This window comes from Protopterus annectens, chromosome 9.part0 (assembly GCF_019279795.1).
Source record: "Protopterus annectens isolate FY-2018-M chromosome 9.part0, PAN1.0, whole genome shotgun sequence".
In the NCBI taxonomy this organism is placed as follows: Eukaryota; Metazoa; Chordata; order Ceratodontiformes; family Protopteridae; genus Protopterus; species Protopterus annectens.
The window spans coordinates 820,577,991-820,602,675 of record NC_056743.1 but is presented as its reverse complement, the minus strand read 5'-3'; the positions used below and the strand labels follow the sequence as shown (position 1 = coordinate 820,602,675).

At 41.5% G+C, this 24,685-nt stretch overlaps 1 protein-coding gene across 1 annotated transcript in view; it reads left to right on the top strand.

The window, feature by feature from the left end:
- The window catches only part of LOC122811561 (sentrin-specific protease 1-like), a gene marked incomplete in the record, with an annotated part of 1,729,916 nt that overhangs the window by 348,790 nt on the left and 1,356,441 nt on the right, over positions 1–24,685 (top strand). Inside the window, 1 exon segment of the mRNA XM_044083479.1 lies at positions 20,488–20,644. Within this exon segment, the coding sequence (XP_043939414.1) occupies positions 20,488–20,644 (157 nt within the window).

Here is a 24,685-nt window from a genome sequence, read left to right as displayed (position 1 = left end):
CCTCTGTTCTCCCCAGGGCCTCTGAAGGAGTTTATAGGCAATACCACAATGATGTGGTATGTCAACAAGCAAGGGGGGCTGAGGTCTTGCCTCCTTTGCAGGTTGGCTCTTCTAATGTGGGAACTAGCTGTCCAGTACCGTGTGACTCTTCAGGAAGTTTACATTCCCTCAGGTCAGAACATTGTGGCAGACTGTCTGAGCAGGTCCATAATACAGTCCCTCAAGTGGATGCTTCACAGTGATGTGTTTCTGGACATTGTCCACCAGTGGGGTTCTCCTCAGGTAGATCTATTTACCTCCCCTCTGAAAAAACGTCTTCTTTTTTTTTGTGCTAGAGTCCCAGGTCCTCTGATCTGGAAGGTGAACCCTCTCTTTTTCTTGGAAAGGGATATTTCTGTATGCCTTTCCTCCCCTTCCCTTCATTCCAAAAGTCCGTTCAAAGTACAACAGGATGCTCCCAAAATCTTGCTGGTGACTCCCTTTTGGCCCAGACATCATTGAGTCCCTTTTCTCCTGCATTTAGTCAAGGGCAATCATCACAAGTTAACTCGCAGGATGGATCTACCCACACAAGACAATGGATCTGTCATCCATCCTGACATGTCCAGTCTTCAACTGACACTGTGGGTGATTGGATTTTGATCCCATACAAACACGTTTTTTCCTGACTCTGTGCTTAGGGTCCTGCAGGAGGCAGGAAGCCCACAATTAGGATATCCTGCTTATCCAAATGAAAGAGGTTTTCTGTTTAGTGTCTTTCTTGTAACCTGGATCCACTTTCCATGGATGTTTCTTTGGTTCTTTCTTATCTGTGTGAACTGCTCAATGCTGGGTTGGCTTATTCTTCTGTTGAGGCTCACTTATCAGCTATCTCTGCTTGTCTGCCTTTGTCACCTCCTTTAGCTTCTAGATTTGAGGTTAAACAGTTTTTAAAGGTGTCCTTCATACTAGACCTCCCAGGAAGCCTGCCCATCCACCTTGGGATCTTAATTTTGTTTTTGAAAAGTTGACCCCAGAACTCTGAGCCTGCAGCTTCAGCTTCCTTACAACATTGTTCTTGCAAGACTGTAGTTTTGTTAGCCCTTACGTCTGTCAGATGGGTGTCTGAGCTTCCAATCCTTATGGCTTGTCCTCCTTTTATAGTTTTCCATAAGGACAGGGTGCCCCTTTGTACTAACCCTTCTTTTATGCCCAAGGTGGTGAATGTGTTGTCTCTTAATCAGTCTGTTTGTCCACTTTTTCCCTTCTCCGCAATCTGCTAGTGAGAAGGTGCTGCACACTGTGGATGTGCGTAGACAACTCGGGTTTTATTTGGATAAGACTAAGACTTTTTTTTTAAATGCTTTTTCTAAGGGTTTGGATACTAACTATATTCTTGAGACAGCTACCTAGTTTTCTGTGCATACATTTACCAAGCACTATAAGCTGGATGTGATTCCCAGAGCTAGAGCCATTCTCCATGGGTTCCTGGAGAGAAGTGCTGGTCCATCCTCCTCCCGCTCTTCTTCCTGAGCTTTTGCACTCTCCGTATTGTAAAGAATACTGCAACAGTGAAATGGAAGGACGTAGAACAGTTGTGTATAATCTTACCATAGCAGTAGATCTTCTTTTCACTGTTGCAGTATTCATTCCCTTCGTCCCTCCTTTCCCCTGGTTCTTTTCTCTTTTGGATGTCCTGGTTACCTTTCTTCCTTGGACTGGGTTTCCTACTGGGGCTCTCAGTTCTGAGGATGGTATGTCTGGATGTCAACTGTATGCCCTACGCTATACGTGGAGAGTATATGTATGATGTATAGCATACTTTAAAGCAACCTAAAGGCTTTGTTATACTGGCCAGATGTCTGGCCGCCCTTGTCAGGAGATCCCTATTGTAAAGAATACTGCAACAGTGAAGAGAATGACATCTACTGTTATGGTGAGATTTTACAGAATTGTAATTTCTTGGCATTAAGTTTATCCTGGGACATGGGCACCAGTCATTTGTCTGTGTTAGACCATCTTGTAAAGATGTTTGTGACATGGTGGGAATCTGTGATGGCTCCTAATTTGCAGTCATTTATGAACTTGGTCAACCAAAGGCCCTTGACTTTAGCCTGTACCTCCAAGAAGTAGCTACCAAATATGAGCAGTCTCTGCACAGAGCCCTGAGCTACCCCACTGCTGACTGGTTTCTTAGTGGAAGTGGTAGTTGAGACTCAAACCCTGTGCGATACGTCTGTGGGGTGAACACCTTAACCATTATGTAACCACCAGCCCCGATAAAAGTGGCCCATTCCTATACTGGGAACTGAACCCAGGCCGCCTGGTTGAAAACCTAGTATCCTAGCTGCACTATCATATGGAGCATCCCTAACTGCTAGACCATATGGGTCTTTTGGCAGTGAAAAAAGTTGTTAGAAAATGGAAATAAGTCTAAACCAACAGTACTTGAAATTATGAATGTTGTAAGAGAGATAAAAGAACTGGAAGAGATGTTTAGATAAGGGAAGGAACAAATTACTTCATAATAAATGGAATTGTGGTAACAATACATGCAGAATAATTTTCAGGAGGAGGAGTGAGGTTTAAAGGAAAGCAAGAATTGAGCAATTTAAGTAATGTTGGGCTGATAATTATAAAGAAAGAAAACCTTTGTTAATATGGTTATTTTATTTTGCATGTATGTTTGCCTATGCCTTTACTGATAATTTAATAAAGGTGTTGAAAAAATAAACTCATTTGGAGGAGAATGGACATGGTTTGTTGAGAATGTGTTGTTAATTGGAATTAGCATTTTCCTTTGTGAGGACCCACAGAATAAGTGTGGTGATAATTATTTCTACACAAATATGCTCTCTTAGGTTGGAAGATTTAATATCAGTTACAGATATTATGTAGAAGTAAAGAATTTTTAAGTGTATATTACTGACTTATTAGTGCTGCTTTTCCACTGGGGACTGTACAAAAGGACTCAAAAAATAAGTGAAGCAGTTGCATTTCTAAAAGGGCTTTACCGTACTGTGGTGGTAGGTGGATGCCCCCTAGAATGAGATGTTTTCCAAGGATGGGGAACTATTTGTCAATGCAAATGAAAGTAATGGGCTTTCACACTATTTGGCATTAAGTTGCCGAAAGAACAGTATTTGTACACCTCAAGTAGATATTGATCCAGATTTATATGGATAGAATATATTAATGATTGAACATGTATATTTAGTGGATGAAGTTAACATATACATCTCATTAGTAGAATGCTTTGCTCATGAGATATTGTCTTCTGGTTTGGGAAAACATTGCAAGTTTTGTACTAGCTTTCTAAAAAATGAAGTATTTAAGGACTATTGTATATGTATATATATATATATATATATATATATATATATATAAAGTAAATAAAGAAAAGTTAAGCTATAATTGGGTATAATCAACAACTGTTATTAGTTGCATGGAGTAAGTTAAAGGAGAAGCTAAAGCCATAAATATGTTCTTATACTATCCAGGTGATAAACTAATAAGGTAAAAATGAGACAGTTGGAAAGCAAGTTGGGGATGCTGCAAGACAGGTTTGGGGAGGGTGACTTCTGTTACATAGGAGAAGGAAATGGTAAGATGGGAATTGGAAGAGCTGCTAGAGAAAGTGATTTTCCTAGACAATATCTGAGGCAAATATTATACAGTTCTCTTCATAAAGCACCTGGTTCAGCTGCATCAGTCATGGGGATATTTAAAGTAGCTCCTAACAAACGAGTCAAGTTCCTTAGTAATGTTTTTGGTATTTTCTAGAAACTTTATTTTTTCTAGACTTATGGAGAGGAGCATTATAGTTTTAATATTTAAGAAAGATCATGTAAGAAAATTCTGCATGCTTCATCCAGTAGTCCTGTTTGGTATGCCATGAAATGTTTTTTAAACTTTGATTCTAGAAGGTATTTAAGATATGATTGCACTACGTTGCTCTGTCCAATTTGCAATTTCTATAGGTTTACAAGAGATCAACACAACAGACTTTTCCAATGCAGCATATTATTAGAAATCAAACTTCAGAAGCAAAGATTGTTTGCTGTTTGGATTTGCAAGCATCATTTATCAACTTGTTTATGTAAAAATGGTCTGTTTTCAGGAATACTCCAACATAATCTCTACTCCTCATGAAGATAATTAAGTGATAGTATGAGTGTAGGGAAGGGAATCTAAATAAAACATTTCACAGTCAAGAAAAAGATGCACCATGGCTGTTTATATTATAGTTGTGTTGCAAAAGCTTGGGAAGTAGCATGCTGCAGGACTGGATATGAACATGACCTAACCAATTTTGGCACTAAGCAATAAAAATGCTACAATGTCAAATACACTGATTTGAAGAAAACAGATGCAAGGGTGTAGTTTAATTATTAGTACAACTAAACAGATTCCAGTGTGTAGTTTAATTATTAGTACAACTAAATGCAATGATTTTATTTCTAAAGGTAGACATTATAAAATCCATTTTCATGAGCTGCTGGATAGAGTGCAGAAATGCAAATGTCTAGCAGTTTTTTTTCCTGAGAGCAATACCTGGAAGAAATGTTTGCAGTCTTAAAAGTTAGAAATTGATAAAATTGTTCAATCTGTCAGTCTGTACATCTTTCTGATAGTGTGGTGTATACCAGGAATTTTGCCTAATAGATGGGGGGGGTTTAAACTGCAATAATTCACTCCTTATTGGAATATTTTAAGCTTCTGTAGAAGTTTTGAAATTAGCTAGATTTCCTACCATGTGTATTAGAAAGGAAGGAGACTTGCTAAATGAATAAACTGTAAATGAAGCCAAGGTGTAATCCAGCTGTTTTGAGTGGCACAGATTACAAGATAACTTGACTTGATGTATATGGCAATAAGTTATTAAAGGTATTACATCTTTAACAAAAACAATGGAGTATTAAATTGGTACAATTTCAAATATCTAGAAAGATCTAAAGAAAAAGTAAGGTTGAGTAAATCTTGTATTCCTTACTTTTAAAAGTTTGTTAAAATATATAAGTGAGTTGAAAGTATCACCAATAGTCGTTTCTCAGAAGTTTTTGCAAATAACTTGATCAGTAACACAGAATGTTTGGACTTCCAAGATGGCTGCACATTTAGTAACAGCTTAATTTTAGCTCTCCCAGTGTGAAAACAGAAACCCAACAGAGAAAGACAGTGGACTTATATTTCTGGGTAAATTTCAATCACTGGCTAGTAAGTGAACTGCCTGGATGCCAGGAAAAAAGAAGTACAGAGGACCTGAAAGAAAATATGCTACAAAAGGTGAGGAAAAAACACTGACTGGGAAGAGTACTGCAGCTGTTCAGCAAAAAGCAGTGCAAGCTCCAGACAAGCTCCAGACATAACTTCAAGTAACCTAGAGGAAAAAGTATAAGACAACTGCACACAGACCTGATTAAAATAAACAAAACATTGATGGAATATCTCAACTGGAATAAAAGGCTGGCAAAAATGGAAGAAGCTTTAAACAGATATTCAGATGAGGTGATAAAACTGCAAAAGTCAGAGACTGAAATGAAGAAAAGGCTGGCCGAATGAGACTGCCCAAGAACAGATGTTTGAAAAAATAATAGAATAAGATGACAGAGCACGTAGGGAAAACCTGACTATTATTCCACAGCAGGAGTTGTTAATTGAAAGGGTGCATTATGTGTATGCTCCAACCTTGAGTATGAGAAAGCAACTTAGACCTTTAATAGTAAAGATGCAATCTTACCTGCAGAAGGAGTTGATTATGACAAAAATGTGGCAGAAGGACAAAATACTAAAAGTGGGAGACAACAGAGTGCTTGTGGAGAATTACTCACTGTACACTAGCCTGAAGTGGAGTAAATTTATTCCACTATTCAGAACGTGTCAAGAAGCAGGCATGAGATTCAAACTGCTGTAACCAACTATCTTCAAAATATTTTTTTCCTGGAGGGACAAAATCATGTTTTGATGCAGTACATGCTAAGGAAGAAATATAAAAGTTTGGCCAACAAAAAGGAAGCTGTGAAACAGGAAATTCTGCATCTTGTTCTTTTGGTAATAAAGACCAGAGAGAGACTATGCCAGTGAAACCTTTTCCAGTGTTTCAACGGAAAATGCTGGAGGGAAGAAAAAATCTTGAATTGAGGGTGGGAGGGTGGCTTAATGGCTAAGGTGCTTGCCTTACAAACACAAGGTGCAAGGTTTGAGTCTCACAAGGGCAAATTGGCTAGGCTTAAAATGGCTCACAAGGGCAGTTAGCTTAGTACTAAACTATGAACCTATGAACTAGAAGAATCAATAGTATGTTGGAAATGAAGCAGAGACAGGATTTGGGAGATGGAGATGAACAGCAATAAAAAACAGTAACTTAGAAGTTGACAAATGTGGGGTTGCAAAGCAGTAATTATGTTTGTGAAAAATGACAGAATAAGAAAATCTGGAAATACTTTTTTGACTTTGTTAAACTTGCAGGAAACTGTAAAGCGTATGCCCTTCTTCATGTCATTAATGTTCAGAAAAATACTTAAGAAAGGGGAAGAGGGAGAACGTTAACTATAAATAAAGCACATTTTTTCTTAAGTAATATTTTTATAGTACATGATTTTCCTTGCATGCTATAAAATAGGTTTTTTGAGTTATTTTAAGTATAATAGGGATACTAATGTAACAGGTGTGTCTGCCTTTTTTCTCCTTGTTCAGTTATAAGAAATGTAGGCACTACAATGTAAAAAAAATAAAAGTCTGGTCAAAAAGCATGACAAAAGAAAAAAATTGATGTACTTTTTCTCCATCTAGCATAGGAGAATGACTGGATTAATGCCCCTAGCGTGAACTAGTGACAAGTTTTAAGTGAAGGGAGGTAAATGAAAAAGCACATTGAATGATATAAAGCTTACTCTGTATCTGGTCCTCCTGTGTCTGTGGAGATGATCTAATAGAGAAATATCCAGGAAGTAATGTTTTCTGAAATCCTTCAAGTGTTTTCACAGATGGGAGAGCTATAAAGATAAGACAAAACCAAACAGCACTTAGTAGAAGCACAGGCTGCACCATGTGTCTTGGCGTGGATAACCTTTCTTTTATGTTAACCCAAGTGTGAGAGTGGCTGTCAGTTTGGGTCACATTTTCCTATTGGGAGAGTAAAACTTCAATATTTGAAAAATGTACATAGTTTTGTATGTTACCATTAAGTTAATAGGTTTTAGGGGGCTATTGAGTGCGTTTCTTTTTTGTTTGAGGGCTTTCAATAAAACAAAAAGTTTTGCAAGGTGTGTCATAGGCTCAAATGGATATGACAAGAAAAAACTGTATAAAAGATAAACCTGCCAACAGTGTATGCATGTAACACAAAAGCTTGGAACTGGGCACTTAAAGAAGCTGTTAAACATAAAAGGTGGGAATAATAACTTTTTAACACAGTGATGCTTTCTGTAATATCTTTAAATGTCATTGGTCTCACAGACAAATACAAACAAGAAAGGGTAGTGAACTGTATTACAAAACAGAGTGCAAATAACTTTGCTACAAGAGACACACTTGGAAAAAACTAAACATATGAATTTGATAAAGGTTTTCACGGTGGTTATTCAGTAGAATCCCTGGGACATGGGAAAAGAGGAGTACTTTTATTAATTCCAAGAGGAGCTGCAATAGTGATATAAGAGGATGAAAAGGATAATAGTGGTAGATTTATAGTACTAAGGGTTACTGGCGAGGGAGGAGGATTATACTGACATGTATTGTATTCCACCTAAAACTGCTATAATGGAGCTTAAGAAAATTATGGGAGAAATAATCATTTTTCAGCAAGGAATAATATGGGGGCTGGAGTTTGATTTCAACAGTGAAGGTGTGTCGGTGGGGCAGAAGAGAAAATATAGTAAAGGAGGGTAGATTTCTGAAGAAATTTGACCGTATTTGGCATGGAAGATGTGAAGGAGTTTGAAATGAATTTTGCGTATTATTCCTGAAGATACAAAAACTGAGCTAGGCTAGACAGACTTTACATTTCACAAGAATATTTATACTTAATTGAAAGTTTTGATAAGCTCCCAATAACTATTTCAGCTCATGTGCCAATAATAACTAAAATAAAAACACAGGGAAATTAAGTTAAAATTGAGATGCTGGCGCTTTCCCTCCTGTCTGCTGAAAAGAGATGAAGTTAAGGAATGTGTAGTGGAAATTATAGTCGAGCTATTAGAGAAGATAGAAATTTCTTCCAAAAATATAGCTAGGGTGTATGATAAAATTAAAGTGGAGTTTAAAAATAGCGTGGAAATAAAAGAAATGGAGATATGGTTAAGAATTAATGAGAATTATTTAGAGGGACTGACAAGTATTGTAGAATAGGGGGAATCTCACTACTGAATGCTAAACAAAAAAATAAGGGATTACCTTGATAATGTGTGAGAGTTTAGAAAGATTGCTGTTAAGCAACTCTTTTTTGATAATAACTGTAGAGCACAAAAACAGTTAGCACAAAAACAAGTGCAACAGAAACTAGAAAAGGCTGTCGTCAAACTTAGGGAGCCTGCAGCAAGGAAGATAACAGGAGATCCTGTTGAGGTATTAGAAATATTTTGGGAATTCTGTGAAAGTCTGTATAATGCAGAGAAATATGGAAGTCAAGAAAAGGCACAGATGGAAATGTTTATAGAAGAGTTAAATATGCCTAGGTTAGAGGTCAATGAGGCTCAATTTGCTAATAGTTTGGCTAGGAGGAGATGAGATAAAAATGGTGATGTATAACCAGTCCACAATAAAGTCTACAGGAATAGATGGTATTTCTGTGGAAGTTTGAAAGCTAGGAGGGAAAAACTGTTAAAGATCTGGAAGGTTTTGTTTAACAGTATTTTAAGAAGAGGAATACCAACATCCTGGAAGAAAGCAGTGGTAATACCTAAAGAGGGTGAAGACCCATCAGATTCAGATTCATACAGGCCCATTTCAGTACTAAACCATGTATCTGAAGTAGTTACTTCATTTGATCTGCAACCTGTGGGTGTCTGATCCGACCTCGGATCCGATCCGGCAGCTTTCCAAGCTCCAAGATCCGAGCTCCTAGCTCCTCCCCTACCCATAATCCCCTAGTACCAACCACATTACCTCAGATCGTTTTTTGCCGCGGCTAAAGAAACTTCCTTGTGAAGAGCTCCTGGCTGGGTGAGATCATTGCTGGTTTTTAAACCAATTTTTCTCTCAAAGTTTCGTGTGTGTGTGTTAGTTTCCGTTTTCTGCTTCTTCTGCTAGTTTTTTGGGTCACTTTTGTTTAATTTAAAACTAAATTATCTTCACTCCCCTCCCCCTCCTAGTGTTTGGGTATGTGTGTGTGAAAGATGTCAGAAGGGCCTAAGGCCATTTTCTCTAAATGCACTGAGTGTGGCCACAAGCTTTCTCCAGCTGGTGGCCACACTCAGTGTGTTTTGTGCCTGGGGGCAGCCCATTTGTCAGAGGCCTGCCAAATCTGTGGGGCCTTTAACCCCCGGGCACTCCGGGATAGGAAGAACAAGCTGATCCTGGCGGGAAAGCTCCCCCAGGAGTCAGCTTCTTTTCCTCTCCCGTTCGGGCTCCAGCTGCTTCAGCAGCTTCGGCGCCATCTATCCCCTTAGCTCTACCCGGGACTCAACCTCCCTCATCGGGTTTAAACCCTGGGGAAACTCGTGCCTCTTCCCTCAGAGAGAAGAGGCACAAGGATAAGGATGGGCACAAGGATAAGGATGGGCATAAGTCCCATAAAAGGCGGGCTGAATCTCATCCTTCGGCTCCGCCAACAAAACTATTAAAATCTCCCTCGTGGGTCTCCGGATCCCCCTCCTCTCGGCGCCGTTCACCCTGTTTTTAGCCGGAGGAGGAGGATAGGTCTCCCTCGAGATCTTCGAGGAGGCCCTCCCGGCCTGCCTCCACTACTTCATCTAGGTCGACCCGAAGCAGATATGGATAGGATGATGCTTTGGTTCTTACAGACCCAAATGCACATGGGGATGCTCTTGCCTCCTCCCCTCTGGGGGGGAGTGCAGGCCCCATATTTGCCCCGATCACTCCTTCTCCGACTCGTTTTCAGGTCTCGGAGTCATTAGATCCAGGCCCTTTCAGACCCGGGGAACTGTCGGCGCCGATAGCGGTTGTCTCTTCGACGCCGACTATACCTTCGAGCTTGTTGGACCCGAGCTCTCGGGGCCAAGGGCTGAGCGTCGGATCCGAGGGAGTTGCTGTGTCTTCGGCGCTGTTGGCGTCGGAGCATACCTCTGCCTCTGTTCCGACTGCATTGGCTCCAACCCCGATCCCTTCCACGGATCCGAGAAGATTGCTCTCAGAGGCTGGTGAGAGTGGTTCTCCTTCGGCTTTTGAGGTAGTGGAGAGGGTACTGTCGAGGTCCTCCAGATCCCCGACCCGGGCTTCGGATCCTCCCGTACCCCCACTGTATGAGGGTCTGTCTTCCATCATCCATCCATCTGGACAGCCTGCCCAAGCCCTCCAGCTGGTTGCCGTGGAGGAACAACAACCCATGGACGAGCCCTCTTCGGACAGTCCCACCGAGGAGGTCCCTCGAAAACATCGGTGCAAAAGGAGGCACCTGGACTCCCCCGAGTCCATTACCACAGACACGGACTTAGATGATACGGAGGGTTGCACAAGGTCACCCCCTGAGGATGTCTCCTTTGGAGACATCATTGAAATGTTGCGTATTAGAGGGGGGTGGTCAGCCCAAAAGCCCTCCCTTGATGAGTCCGTGTTCCAGGAGGCCTTTGAGGCAGGCCCATCTACCTCCTGGGTGTCCCCTCCGGCCGACCCCCTGGTGGACTTAATTAACACCAGGACTTGGATGGAGCCCGACACCGTGGAGCCAATTCCAAGGTGTCCCGATAAGGTCCTCAGCCCACCCACAGATAGACCGTCTTGGGCCAAAGGAACCCCCATTGATGCTATGTTGGTGGCGGCGGCCACCAAAAAAGAACTTGCACAGGAGAGTTCTTCGGTTCACCCGCCGGATAAGGAATCTCGAGTGCTTGACCGGATTGGGAAGCGGATGTTTGCTTCAGCGACCTTTTCCATAAGGGCGCTGAACTATATGGCACATACTGTTAGGCTACAGCGAGACTTGATTAAGGAATACGCTGCAGCCCCCCCAGAGTCTGTCGGTCCCAGACAGAAAGGTTTTTGAGACTCGAAATGCCACTCTGAAGTCCATCTCAAATACTTCTATGCGGCTTCTCTCCCATGCTACGGAAGGAGCCGCTAGAGCTAGCGGAGCCGGGGTCATCCTGCGACATCTCTCCTGGCTCCGTCTGTGCGACTTCACGGGCCCCTTCAAGGCGTCCTTCGCGAACGCCCCTTTTGACAGTTCTGCCTTGTTTGGCAAAACTGTTCGCGATACGCTGGTCCAAAGCGAAAAGGACGGGAAGACGCTGTCTGCCGTCGGAGTCCGCTTCTCTAATCCCCAAAGATCCTTCTCCAGGAATCGGAGGGGACAAAAGAAGCTGTGGTTCCGTAAGTACCAGCAATCCCATCCTGCTGCGGACCACTCGTCCTCCAGGGGCAGAGGAGGACAAGGTGGACGCCGGCCCAGAGGCAGAGGGGGGCCGTGTAATTTCGGGTCTAGAGAACCTTTCTCAGACAGACCCGCGCAACAGCCCTGAGGGCTTGCCCGACTGTCCCTCTCTGGAGGCAGTCGGGGGGCGATTGTCGGAGCACCTGTCAAACTGGGAGTCCCTTACAACAGATCGATGGGTGCTCCGGATCATATCCAGAGGTTACTCGATTCCATTCATAAACCTTCCCCCCAAATCCAAACGCCTCCCCGATGTCCCACCCGATCAGAGGGAGGCAGCGGCTTTGGAAATTTCAAAGCTGCTAAGAAAAAGAGCCATCCAGCCCGTCCCCCCAGACCAGTCCGGATTGGGTTATTACTCCAGGTTCTTTTTGGTGCCAAAGAAAACGGGGGACCTCAGACCCATCTTAGACCTTTCCGCCCTGAACCTGTTCATACCCAAAGAAAAGTTCCGGATGGTCACTCTCCAATCTATTCTCCCCCTGCTGCGGGAGAACGACTGGAAGTGCTCGCTAGACCTCAAGGATGCGTATTACCACATATTAATGGACAAACGATCCAGCAGGTTTTTCCGCTTCCGGCTCGGAGCCAGTCATTATCAATTCAGGGTTCTTCCATTCGGTCTCACTTCAGCCCCCAGAGTGTTCACCAAGGTCATGGCAGTGGTTGCAGCCCACCTGAGACTCCAGGGCATTCAGGTCTTCCCTTACCTAGACGACTGGCTCCTCACCGCGACCAACAAGCATCAGCTCTGTATGGCGCGAGATTATGCTCTGTCTCTGGCCCACAACTTAGGCATCTCAGTAAACGTGCAGAAATCCTGCCTGTGCCCCACTCAAGCCCTAGAATTCATAGGGGCCAGGTTAGATACACAAATCTCCAAAGTTGTTCTAACGTCAGTCAGGCTGAACAACTTGTCATTCCAAGTGTTGGCCCTTCTTCGGAGCCCTGCTCCTCCTGCAGAATTAGTCCTGAGGGCACTGGGGTCTGTGTCAGCAGCGATCGGTCTCTCTCTTCATGCTCGAATGCGCATTTTACAATGGACCCTTCAAGTCCAATGGTCCCTGTCGATCCACCCATTATGCATGCCAATTCCCCTGAGCAGGGTGTGCAGGGACTCCCTTCTGTGGTGGTTACAGGTGCAGGAACTCAGAGAAGGGAGACCTTTTGTAATTCCTCCGGCCAAAGCCATGTTGACCACGGACGCTTCTTGCCTTGGGTGGGGGGGGGCATTGTTCAGGCAGATCCGTTCAAGGCACGTGGACTCCCCTAGAGACCGCATTACATATCAACGTCCTAGATATGAGGGCGGTGCTTTTAGCGTTGCAAGCTCTCCACAACCTTCTTCCCATAGGGACTATTGCAATCCAGACGGACAACATGTCAGTAGTCTGGTATATAAACAAACAAAGAGGGACCAGATCTTACCCCCTGTGTCGAGAAGCCATGAGAGTGTGGGAATGGGCGATTTCCACCAACCGCTTTCTGATAGCAACGCACATTCCGGGGTGGTTCAACATACTAGCGGACAAGCTAAGTCGAGTGTTCCTCACTCCATACGAGTGGTCTCTGAATCCAGCTGTTGCGAAGCAGATCTTCCACAAATGGGGTCAGCCTTGCTGCGACCTTTTCGCTTCTCCTTTAAACACAAAATGCAGCGAGTACTTTGCGATAGTTCCCCCCAGAGGGGAGACCCCCAGAGACACTCTAGTCCATGCTTAGCCTCCCGGTCTTCTTTATGCCGGTCTTCTTTATGCTTATCCCCCCTCCCACTTATGATGAAATTCATCCAGAAAGCCTGTTGGTTGGGGAACAGAGTTATCCTCATAGCCCCATTCTGGCCTCGACAGATCTGGTTCCCCTTTCTGCGGTCTCACTGTGTGGCTCCCCCATGGATTTTGGATCCCAGTCCAGACCTAATCTCGCACCCAGCGAGATGCCACACCCCAAACCTGGTCAATCTCAAACTTGCTGCTTGGTTGATCCAGTTCCATTAATGGCTAGGACTCCCGGTATCTCATCCCCAGTTAAGGCCATTCTGGTGGTGGCTCATAAACCATCTACCAGGAAACTTTACAACAGTAAATGGAAACATTTTTCCATCTGGGCCAAAGATAAAGAATTGGACCCTTTTACTGTCCCTATTCTGACTATTCTGGACTTCCTTTCTCTGCTTTTTAGACAGGGAGCAAGTGCCTCTACAGTCAAAGTACAGTTGGCGGCCATCTCCCATTTTCATGTGGGGGACGGCATAGGTTCCTTAGCATCTACTAAGTTGTGCAAAACCTTCTTAAGAGGCGTTTTTCTTTTGAAACCACCTGTCAAGACTGTGGTGCCCCTGTGGAATCTCACTCTGGTCTTGCAAGCCTTAACGAGACCACCTTTTGAGCCAGCGGCCTCGGTTCCGTTAAAGTTTTTGTCTTGGAAAACTGCTTTCTTAGTGGCTATTACTTCGGGCAAGAGAGTTTCAGAACTACAAGCTCTGTGTATTAAACCTCCGTACCTTATTTTTCACAAAGATAGTGTCCCTCAGGACTAACCCGTCTTTCTTGCCTAAGGTGGCTACAGAATCAAACATTAATCAATCAAAAAATCTTCCTGTATTTTTCCCAAATTTTCACAACAAAGGAGAATATATGTTGCACAAATTGGATGTACACAGACTACTGCGTTTTTACTTGCACAGGACTAAAGAGTTTCGCAAGTCGGACCAGTTGTTTGTTTCTTATGCAAAATCAGCCATGGGCAAGGCAATTACTAAGGTGACTGTAGCAAATTGGATCTGTCAGTGCATTATGCTGGGATACACCTCATCTGGGAAGCCAACTCCGGTTGGCGTCCGTGCTCATTCCACAAGATCTGTAGCTACCTCAACAGCTTTTTGGTCTAGGGTTCCAGTAGACGATATTTGTTCAGCAGCTACCTGGTCCTCATCTCATACCTTTATTTCTCATTACAAACTGGATATCATATCCAGAAGTAGGGCTTCTTTTGGCTCCGCGGTGCTTCGGAATATCCTTCCGTAAGGACCACCCAGGTTCTATAGGTTAGCTGGGGACTCTGTCCCACAGGTTGCAGATCAAATGAAGTAACTACTTCAGATATAGAAGTTATGTACTCACCATAACGTTCCATCTGAGTAGATACTTCATTTGTCTGCAACCGACCCCCCCCTGCCATCCCCCGAACCTCGGGAAAGTTCTGTGATCATTTGGAGTTGTTTTCTGTCTCGAGTTGGTGAGGCAAAAAAAAACGATCTGAGGTAATGTGGTTGGTACTAGGGGATTATGGGTAGGGGGGAGGAGCTAGGAGCTCGGATCTTGGAGCTTGGAAAGCTGCCGGATCGGATCCGACACCCACAGGTTGCAGACAAATGAAGTATCTACTCAGATGGAACATTATGGTGAGTACATAACTTCTATTTATTGTCTATAATGGTTAAAAGAATGGCAAAAGTGGTGCCAAAATTGATAGCTATGGACCAGTGTGGTTTTGTGGAGGGGAAGCAAACATTTCACAACATTAACAGAACATTGATGATCCAGAGGGAAGCAAATTGTAAGAAAATAATTCTGTGGGTCTTAATGCAGCGAAAAGCAATTGACAGAGTGAGATGGGACTTTATGAGGAGGGCAATGGAAACATTTGCATTCCCTGATAAAATGATAATGCTGATTTAGGAGGATATATGAGGGATCTGAGGGAAAAATTAGTGAGTGGTATCCTCTTTGATAATTTCTGATTGAGCAGAGAAACCAGGCAGGGGTGTCCTCTTTCCCCTTTGTTATTTGCATTATATTTAGAACCACTGGCAAAGAAAATAAAGGACTCAGAAATTCAAGGATATAGTTGGTATGGTAGTCAAATGCCGATTGCATTTGCAGATGATATTGTTTTATACTTGATAAAATCAGAAAAGGACATTTCAATGTTGTGGAACATTTTAAGACCGTTTCAAATCTTTTCAGGATACAAAATCAATGAAGGTAAAGCAAAGGCAATAGCTGTAAATTATGTACCCACACACAAATTGGTTCAGCATATCCATATTTATGGGGACATCATAAAATGTTGTGGATTAAAACTGATTCCAACGTAGTGGCTTAGGATATGTGAAAGAGGCTGAAAAGATGATACAAAAACTGAGAAATTGGAAGCTCTTTTATATGGGTAATAGTAAAATGCAAGCAGTTAAAACGTTTTTAGTTCCTTTAATTGTATACACAGGTCAGGCATATTTTTATCAACCACAATAGAAGTTGTGGATGGCAATTAATAAAGAGCAGAGAGATTTTATCTGGGAGAGGGAAGATGGCAAGAATCAAGTGGGATAAGCTCATTTTTCCAATAGAACAATGGGATTATCTGATTTGAAGAGGTATTTCAGAGCTACATAGCTAAGGCTCCTATACATAGCACAAGCAGAAACCTGTAATTCAAAGTGGAAAAACGATGCTGCTGAAATAGGGGTAAGCTCAAGAAACAAGCAAATATTGGGATTTTGGATGCAGGTGTTTACGGAGAGTAACAATCGTACAGAATATTATTTCCATAAAGTAGCAGAAAGTATTCTAAGAACTAAGGCACTGGAAGGTTCACCAGAATAAAATCCACTGTTTTATTCATCACACACGATATTAAAAGATGTAAGACACATCCATGGATGTCTTTTACGTTTTTTAATATAGTGTGCGATCCAACAAAACAGTGGATTTTATTCTGGTGAACCTTCCAGTGCCTTATATTTGGTTATCAGTTTACTTTTGACACTTTTTTCCACTTTCTTTGTTTATTATTAAGAACTAAGCCAAGACGGGAATGGAGAAAGGAGATTCTGCTGATGGGGATGGCTGCAATTAGGGATCCAATAAAATTGGCAAAAGGGGGCTGGAATTTATTGGAGAAAACTGGCAAAAGAACAAAGCTATTGGTAGCAAATAACTAGAGAAGGAAAGATAATAGAATGGAAAGACTCCAAGAATGTATTTGGACTGCAGGTTAGAGATTGCCTTCCCTATCAAAGGTTGATATCAGAGTATAGGCAAAGTAAAGAAAATAGGCGGGGTCCTAAACAAAAGACCAGCACTGGTAGAGTTTTTAGTAGAATCTAGAAAAGAAGCTGCTGTTAATAAATGATTAATTAGTACAGCATATAAAATATTGCATGATAACTTTAAGAATCAGTCAGAGGAGGTTGGAAAGGATTGTGAAGAGAGATTGGATAAGCAATTCACAAAGAAACAATGGGGCATATATGTGTGTCTCCCAAATATGGAACAAAATCTAGAAGATTTGGGATTTTGCTCAGAAATGTTTACATATGTATTTTTATACCCCAAGTAGACTCCAGAAATGTTTTCCTTTGGGTAGACAGCAAGTGTTGGAGTTTTGATGGGGAGATGAGATATAATTTGGGACATTTTCTGGAAGTATAATGAGCTTGACAGACTTTAAGGATTCCCTGTAGACTACTATTTCAGAGATACTGGGTTTGCAAGACATGGTAAGACCTTGCGGAGTCTAATTATGGTGGCTGCCAAAAAAGCATTTACTAGAAAGTAGAAATTGGCCTAATCTAGCTGTACTAGAAGTAGTGACTATAGTAGCAGAGGTAAAACAGCTGGAACTGGAATCTTTAGGAAAGGGTAGGAGCAAATTACATAGAAAACGGTGGGAATTATGGGAACTGTACATACCGGGGAGAAATTCGTTTTAAAAGAAGGCAGGATTTAAATGAGCTATGTAATGTTTGATGGACTGTGACTGGGTAGATTATAAGTGATGTATAATAATTGCAACTACTTTTATGTCAGTAAGGTTTGTGATGTATAAAGCTTGCGACTAAGATTGTGTCAGTATGGTTTGTTTTCCTTTATATAAATGTATGATTGCTTATGTCATAAGTGATTAAGTAAAGATGCTTCTTGTTGAACAAAAAAAAAAACTTAGAAGGTTTGATCCTGTTCATTTCTTTCTTATGATACGACTGTTGGGTCCTCCAGCCACTTGTTGAATCTGACCTGACAAAAGTAGTGCACCAGCCTTGAAATGCTTTAAGTCTTTCGCAGTCGTAATGGACTTGGCTGTGAAGCTTCCTCAGATAGTTTCCCAATGAAGGTTGAAAGCATCCTTGTATGCATCTCTAAGAAAATAGGCCTTTCAGAGCTAGGTACAGGAAGGGGGAGTTTATAAATATTTAGGGATATAGAAATACATAAGGTAAGAGATGCGTCTCTTAATAAGTTACATGAAATGTTAAAAATAGGCTAAAAGATGATAGGTTTAGAGCTAGGCCAGATAGCAGTGTTTTAGGCATTTCTGGCAGAGTTCGCCAGAGAATTTCTTAAAAAATTACGAATGTGATATGGGAAAGTATATATGGGATGGGCTAAGACTGGAGTGACATGGAGCAAGTTAATATTGCCAAAGGTGTGTGGAGGGTTGAGTTTACCTGAAACGGATATGTTATAAAGCAATGTTTATATGACAGTTGGCTATCTGTTTAGTAGGAAAAGATGCAAACCTGTTTAACTTCACATTTTTTTTGCAAAACCAGTGACTGTACAAACACAATAGGAACCAAAATCTGCACCAGCAAATAAAATTTACTGTAGGGACAAATTCGTAACGCCACATATTCCCAGCCTGTGGAATAGGTTACTATTACCAATCAAACAAAATATTACTTTGGATAGCTTTATGGTTAGTCTTTTGTTTGGAAACATGTTATTTTAAACTCATTATGAAACTAAGTATAAATTTCTTCATCATGTTACAAAGTCTCTACAGGATCTTCTCAGTCTAATTTATAAATTACTGGACATTTGCTGTTATATAAACCTGACCTCAGTCCAACACTGGTTTTCATGTATATATACAGCAGTTTACCAGTTTTGGATTAAGCAATTGTCCTAAAAAATATGTGGGTGTATATTTTGTAAGACATATACTGTATGTATGCATATTTCAAACTTTGCAATTTCACCTTTTTATCCATTTTTCTAATTGTGTACAGTGTATGCAAAATAAATTGTATCCTACATTTTTTTCTCTTAGTTATACCGTGTATCTGTTTAACATATTGGTAATGGTTATATGGTTAATGGAAATATTTCCTCATCCTAATTCTAACTTTGACTCAAACCATTTTCAACGGTAGCATCAAATTAAAGCTGCTGTGGTAACCAATGCTCTATCAATCTGTGTTTCCATGGGCCCTGTATGGCTACCTCCTCCCCCCAGTGTTCTCACCAGATACGTTAGCTTTTAACTCTGAGAGGGTCTGTAGTCTTCTGCCTCCTAATTACGCTTTTCTTAGGTAATAGAAGAATAATCCTTAGATCCTCTTTGTTCCCCTGTATACCAACATCTTCCTTTCCAACACCTAAAAACTACTTAGACATCATCCAAGAACATAATCTTTATTTATAACCTGTATTAAATTTTCTAAATCCTGTTTAAACTGCTGTAGTTTTGGTATGTCACAAAAATGTTTCCTGTTACCTCTCACTCCCTGTTCACATTGCCAACAGCAATCATCCAAATCTGGATATATTTTTGCTAATTTGTTTGGGGTGTAAAAACACTTGTGTAGGCACTCCAGTGCAAAAATCCTAAATTTCCTCGATCTTAGGGCTTTAACTGACATAAAAAATCTCAATTTCTCTAAATCTGTTTCTTCCTCCACTATACTGGCTTACTTTTTTTTATATGTTAAATGAAATTTCCTGGGCCCTTTCTTGTAATGATTTGTGTACAATTGCCACAAATACTTTTTTTTACTTTACATATATATTGTGGATGTCATCTGATAAACACTGGCCATTTCAGTTGATCAGTCTTGAAATTGTGTTTTCCTTGACCCTAAGTTTAAAGCCTGATATTAAAGGTGCCCAGGAAACTGCCAGACTATATTTCTGTCTGGTTTCCTACCAGTTTAATATGTTTGTCCAACCATCATTTGCTCACAGCACCTTAGTTGCATCCATAGCTTCTGCTACACCCCAGTGGAGACTATTTTCCTCTTATTTAAATGCATTTCCAATTGGGAAAATGTATTGTTTCTAAACTTTTAATTCCCTCCCTTAAGTACCTTTCACGTGTCCCCCATTACTGTATCCTAAAGTGGTGAAGTAATTTTTGTATGCATCTCCTACCTTGCTTAGCTTCATTTGAATCCAACCACCTGTTTTTTTCCTTAACCATTTCTTTCCATGCAGATACACAAGTGCCTGTGTGATGTATAGCCCATATTGACATCTGCATTACTTTCAGTTAGAGAGGTATATTCAGCACTGGTAAAACACTCAAATGCTTTGGTAAGAGCATTTATTTCTAACTTCTGTCTCCTCCAGTCCGTGTTAAGTTTCTGATACAGTCCTTCACTTTGCTCATTGTCTTAACGGCCAGGAAGGTCTAAAGAGGTTATTCCAAATGCAGTATGTGAAGCAAACCATTAAGACTAGTTTTGATAAATGGACGAGTAGACAGAAATTTAGCCCAGAGTTATGTATGGCACAGCTTAATTTGGGACATGAGCCCTATTAAGTGCTTTCAGGGTGAAAAGAGGTTTTAAGTGTGTCTACTTAATGGTGCATGTGGCTGGGCATCTAATTACCCTATGGTCACTTGCCTGGCATTATTCCTATGGTCTTTGTGTGGGACAGTAACTACCTGGGAAATCGTTGTTGAGTGGTCTTTCCCTTGACAGGACCAAAGAGGTAGTAATGCAGCCAGTGGTTTCTAGCTTTCTAATCCAGGTTTTTCTTGGAATAGGATCTTAAGTGCATGATGGATCATAGAACCATGTATTTGTCAAATTTATAACCTTAAAAATGCAATTTTTCTATTAAGAGTGAAAATTAAAAAAAAAAAAAAATTTGCTTCATTGTGTATTTTGAGCAGTGTAATATTTTGTACCTTAGTGATTTATTAACTGGTTTGTTTTTTGCTTGATGCAGTGGAAATTTGAACGCAGTTGCAGGCAAGCAAAATCACCAGATGTACAAGTCTGTATATGAAAAAACATTTCCAATCATTTCTGTTAAGAGAAGCCGCTCTTGTGGAGCATTAAGTCCAAGAAAATCTCAAAAGAGACATTGCAGCACAGCTGAAGAGGTAAAGGCTATATAGTTTAATATGCTTCTTGATTGTCCTTTGTTCTCCTTTGTTTTATGTAACTTATTTGATCTGCTTTGGGTTGGTGGGGGTGCATTTCATCTAATTGTATCCATAAAACTTTATCATTAGACACTGAGATAGATATATTCTCTCACTGACTGGAGATCAAACTTACCGTGGTGTGCAAAATTCTATTTGCATGAATCCAAATAAATTTATTTGACTGATGTGAACTTGTATGAATGTACTGAAGAATCAGCTTCGTTATTTACAGAGCTGGCAAATTTCTAATTCTAGGCTGACAAGTTAGTACTAAGTAGGTGGCTTGGACCACAATATATAGCCTAGCCATGTGTTCTAGGAATTATCACTGGACTGTTTTATTTCCCCTCTTGCTAAAGGCTAGTCTGGTAATTTCTGGGGCAAATTTATGCAAATTCAGTTAATTATCAAGAATTATACCATGACCCCCCCAAAACGTGCACGCTGATTGGCCAGCGTGCCCGTTGTAAATCGAGTTATACTAATGGAAAAAGGTTCGGTCGCCCGGACTTTTTTTCCATTAGTATAACTCGTTTTTTTAAAACACTGTCTCGCTATGTTAAATGGGTTTAACATAGCGAGACAGCTTTAAAATAAGCAACGGAGATCTCCGTTGCTTATTTAAAAGCTGTCTCGCATGTTAAACCCATTTAACATAGCAGACATGTTAAAGCAACGGAGAAAGGCAAGATCTCCGTTGCTTTTTTAATGTTTCGCTATGTTAAATGAGTTTAACATAGCGAGACAGTTTAAAATAAGCAACGGACATCTCCGTTGCTTATTTTAAAACTGTCTCGCTATGTTAAACTCATTTAACATAGCTTAAACTAAAAAGCAACGGAGATCTTGCTTTCTCCGTTGCTTTTGTCCACAACTCTGATGTACTGCGCAGGCGCAGTACATCAGAACTACCGGATGCCAGACATCTGCGGAAGGGCAGTAAACAGGCATTATACTATGCCATTATTTAAGAAAAGTAATAGGTTCTTTTCTTAAATAATGTCATGATATAATAGCAATAACCCACGCCTGGGTGTGGGTAATGCTAAAATTACCCATGGTTGGCTTAGTTTGGTCCCTCAGGCTTAGCCCTCGGGACCAAACCACGCCAACCGTGGTAATAGCATTACCACCAGCGTGGGTTATTGCTATATTAATAGAAGGAAGCTAAGTTGTTCCGCTGTTTAACATGCATGGGGAGTTTGTTCTACAGGTGGAGAATCCTTTGGATAATGAAACTGTCCCTCCAAGAAGTCCAGTTTGTTACTGTGAAGTTGAGAGTTTTGTAGCAAGTATTCCTAGCATTATCATTGTTTCATATGTAGAGAAGACCTAATAAAACAGGGTCTTTCATAACCCAACAGACAAGACGGAGATTTGTATTAATTTATAAGGATAGCTAAGGGGAGCCTACCTACACACACACACACACACACATTTCAAACTTGGGCATTAATGCCCTCCTAGCTTGCTGATATATCAAAACAATTGATCAGATGTTGTCAGTTTTCATTTCGGCCTCACTTATGGGTTCGGATCTGATCCCTCGGATCCAACTTGGCCTCTATACAAACTCATGGCGCTCTTGAACTGTCGAGCTTCACCCTTACCCAGAGTGCACCACCCCTCATTACCTTAGATCTCTTTTTGCCGCTTCCAGCGATAAGATGTGGTTTTCTAATCTCTCAAGCGATTGGTTGATGAACAGTTTAAATTTTACTTGTCATTATTCTAAATTTTCTTCTAGTTCACATATAATTGAAATTTAACCTTCTCCCTTTTTCCACCCTATACATTTTCTCTGGTATTCTAATTGCTATTGTTAGTAATCCCTTCCCTCTACGTACATTGTAGCCTTAAATACCATTATTGGTATTTCTCTTCACTCTACTGTTTTGTTATTTCCTTACAAAAAAAAAAAAAAGGCAAGGGCGAGATTTCTTCTCATTATTGTGCCTTTTGAATATAATTATTGTTGGCGTTTGTTGTCATTTAAAACTATGGCTAACAAAGAGAAAAGCCCTCCAAAAAAACTCAAATTGAATCCAACACCATGAAAAATACACAAGGCTGCAAGGTTTAATAAAATGTAAAAAAAAATGTGGCCAGAAGATTCCACTCGTGGACTCGCACACTGTGTGTTTTCTGCCTAGGCCCTCATCACCTTCAAGAGAGCTGTGCGATCTGCCATGCATTTAACTTGAAAGCATTGGCATTTCGTAAGAATAAACTAATATTAAAAGGACTTCTACCCTCGTCCTTTGATACCATATCTGGACCAGCTAAAGAAAAAGAGAGAGAGAAAGCTAAAAAGGTAGTTCTTACCTCTCCCAACTCCTCTTTTGCTTCATCTAAGTCAGAAAAATCAGTAAAAAAGGCCGTCCTTGGATCCTGCAGTTAATTCAGACCCTATGAGGAAGAAGCCTAAATTCCCAGATCCAGCTCTTATATTGGATCCAGCAAAGTTAAAACACCCCCCCCCCTCGGATCCAAAGTTTCCAAAAAAGCAGGATTCATCGGATCCAAATATCTCTGATCTTACCTCCACCTTACACAGAACAAGGTATTCTCCTTCAGTGAATCCATTTTCATCAAGGGTGCCATCCCACTTTTTGGAAAGGTCTTAAGTCCCCATCTGCTCTGTCTACCCATTCATCCAGAAGCCTAACTGAAGAAGATGTAGAGAGGTTAGTGAGGAAGTTGCTGTCGGCACAGAGCCAGTCTGTTCCCTTTTTGGCTCCTACCCCATCAGGTCAGGAAGCCCTAGTATCAGAAATCCCTCATCTGGCAGTTCTTGCTCTGACTCTAGCCCAGGTCTCAGACCCAACAGATTCAAATCATCTGGTTCTATCTGCTTTAGATACAAGGATCTTACTATCACCAGATCTGAAACTTGTTCTGAGCTCTTCAGTCCAGTCAAATCCGGAGAACTCTTGGACCCATTTCTGCCCCGGTGGGTCAAAGGTGCTGCATTTGACTCCAGTAACTTTGGAGCCATCCCTGCATCTCGAAGCCTCTGCATTGGTCAGTTCGGGTCTGACTTTGGCCTCTGGGTGGATATCCTTGGAACAGGGAGGAGCTATGGATCAGAGGCTTATTTTTACAGATCCGAGTCTTTACCCCTCTCCAGGACAGTCTGCTTTCAGGGTGCTCTTCAGATTCAGATGATGCCTTCCGCTTTGGATCTTTTGTCTTCTGCTCCCCATATCTGTGTCATGAGACTCCGCTAACTTCTGTACAGGGACAGCCATTACCAAAACCCCAGACTTCACACAAGGGTGTTCCTACCTCTTCTGATACCTCCCTGGAGTCTCCCACCGAGGAAGTCTCTAAGAAGAGGTCATGCAAGAGGAAGTATATTGATTCCCTTGAATCATTCACAGAGGACACAGATTTTGATGAGGCAAGGGGTCTCCACGGTCACCTCCTGAAGACGTCTCGTTCGAAGACATTTTAGAGCTCTTGAAACGGAGAGGTGGCTGGAAGTCCAGCAACCCTTCAGAGAAATCTGTTACCGGAGGCTTTTGGTACCGGCCCATCTGTTTCCTGGGTGGTAACATCTCTTGATGAGCTCTTGGAATTAGTCTCGCAGTGGGCCTGTAAAGAACCTGACACCACTGAGCTCATACTAAAGAAACCAGACAAGATTATTTCCCCACCAGAAACCAAGCCGTTTTGGTCCAAAGGTCCACCGGTTGGTGCTATGGTTGTGGTGGCAGCCACCAAAAAGGAACTCGCTGATCAGAGTACCTCTGTCCTTCCCCCTGATAAGGAGTTGCAAGCGATGGACAGGTTCGGGAAGCATGTCTGTTCTTCAGCAACCTCTGCCTTAAGGTCTCTGAACTACTTGGCGCACTTGACTAGGCTTCAGAGGGATCTGATCAAGGAGCTTTTAGGTACCCTCACAGGATCCTTGTCTGAATATGTGAATGATTCCCTAACTTCTCAGCTGGCAGCCCTACAATCCATATGACACACCTGGATGCATTTATGCGA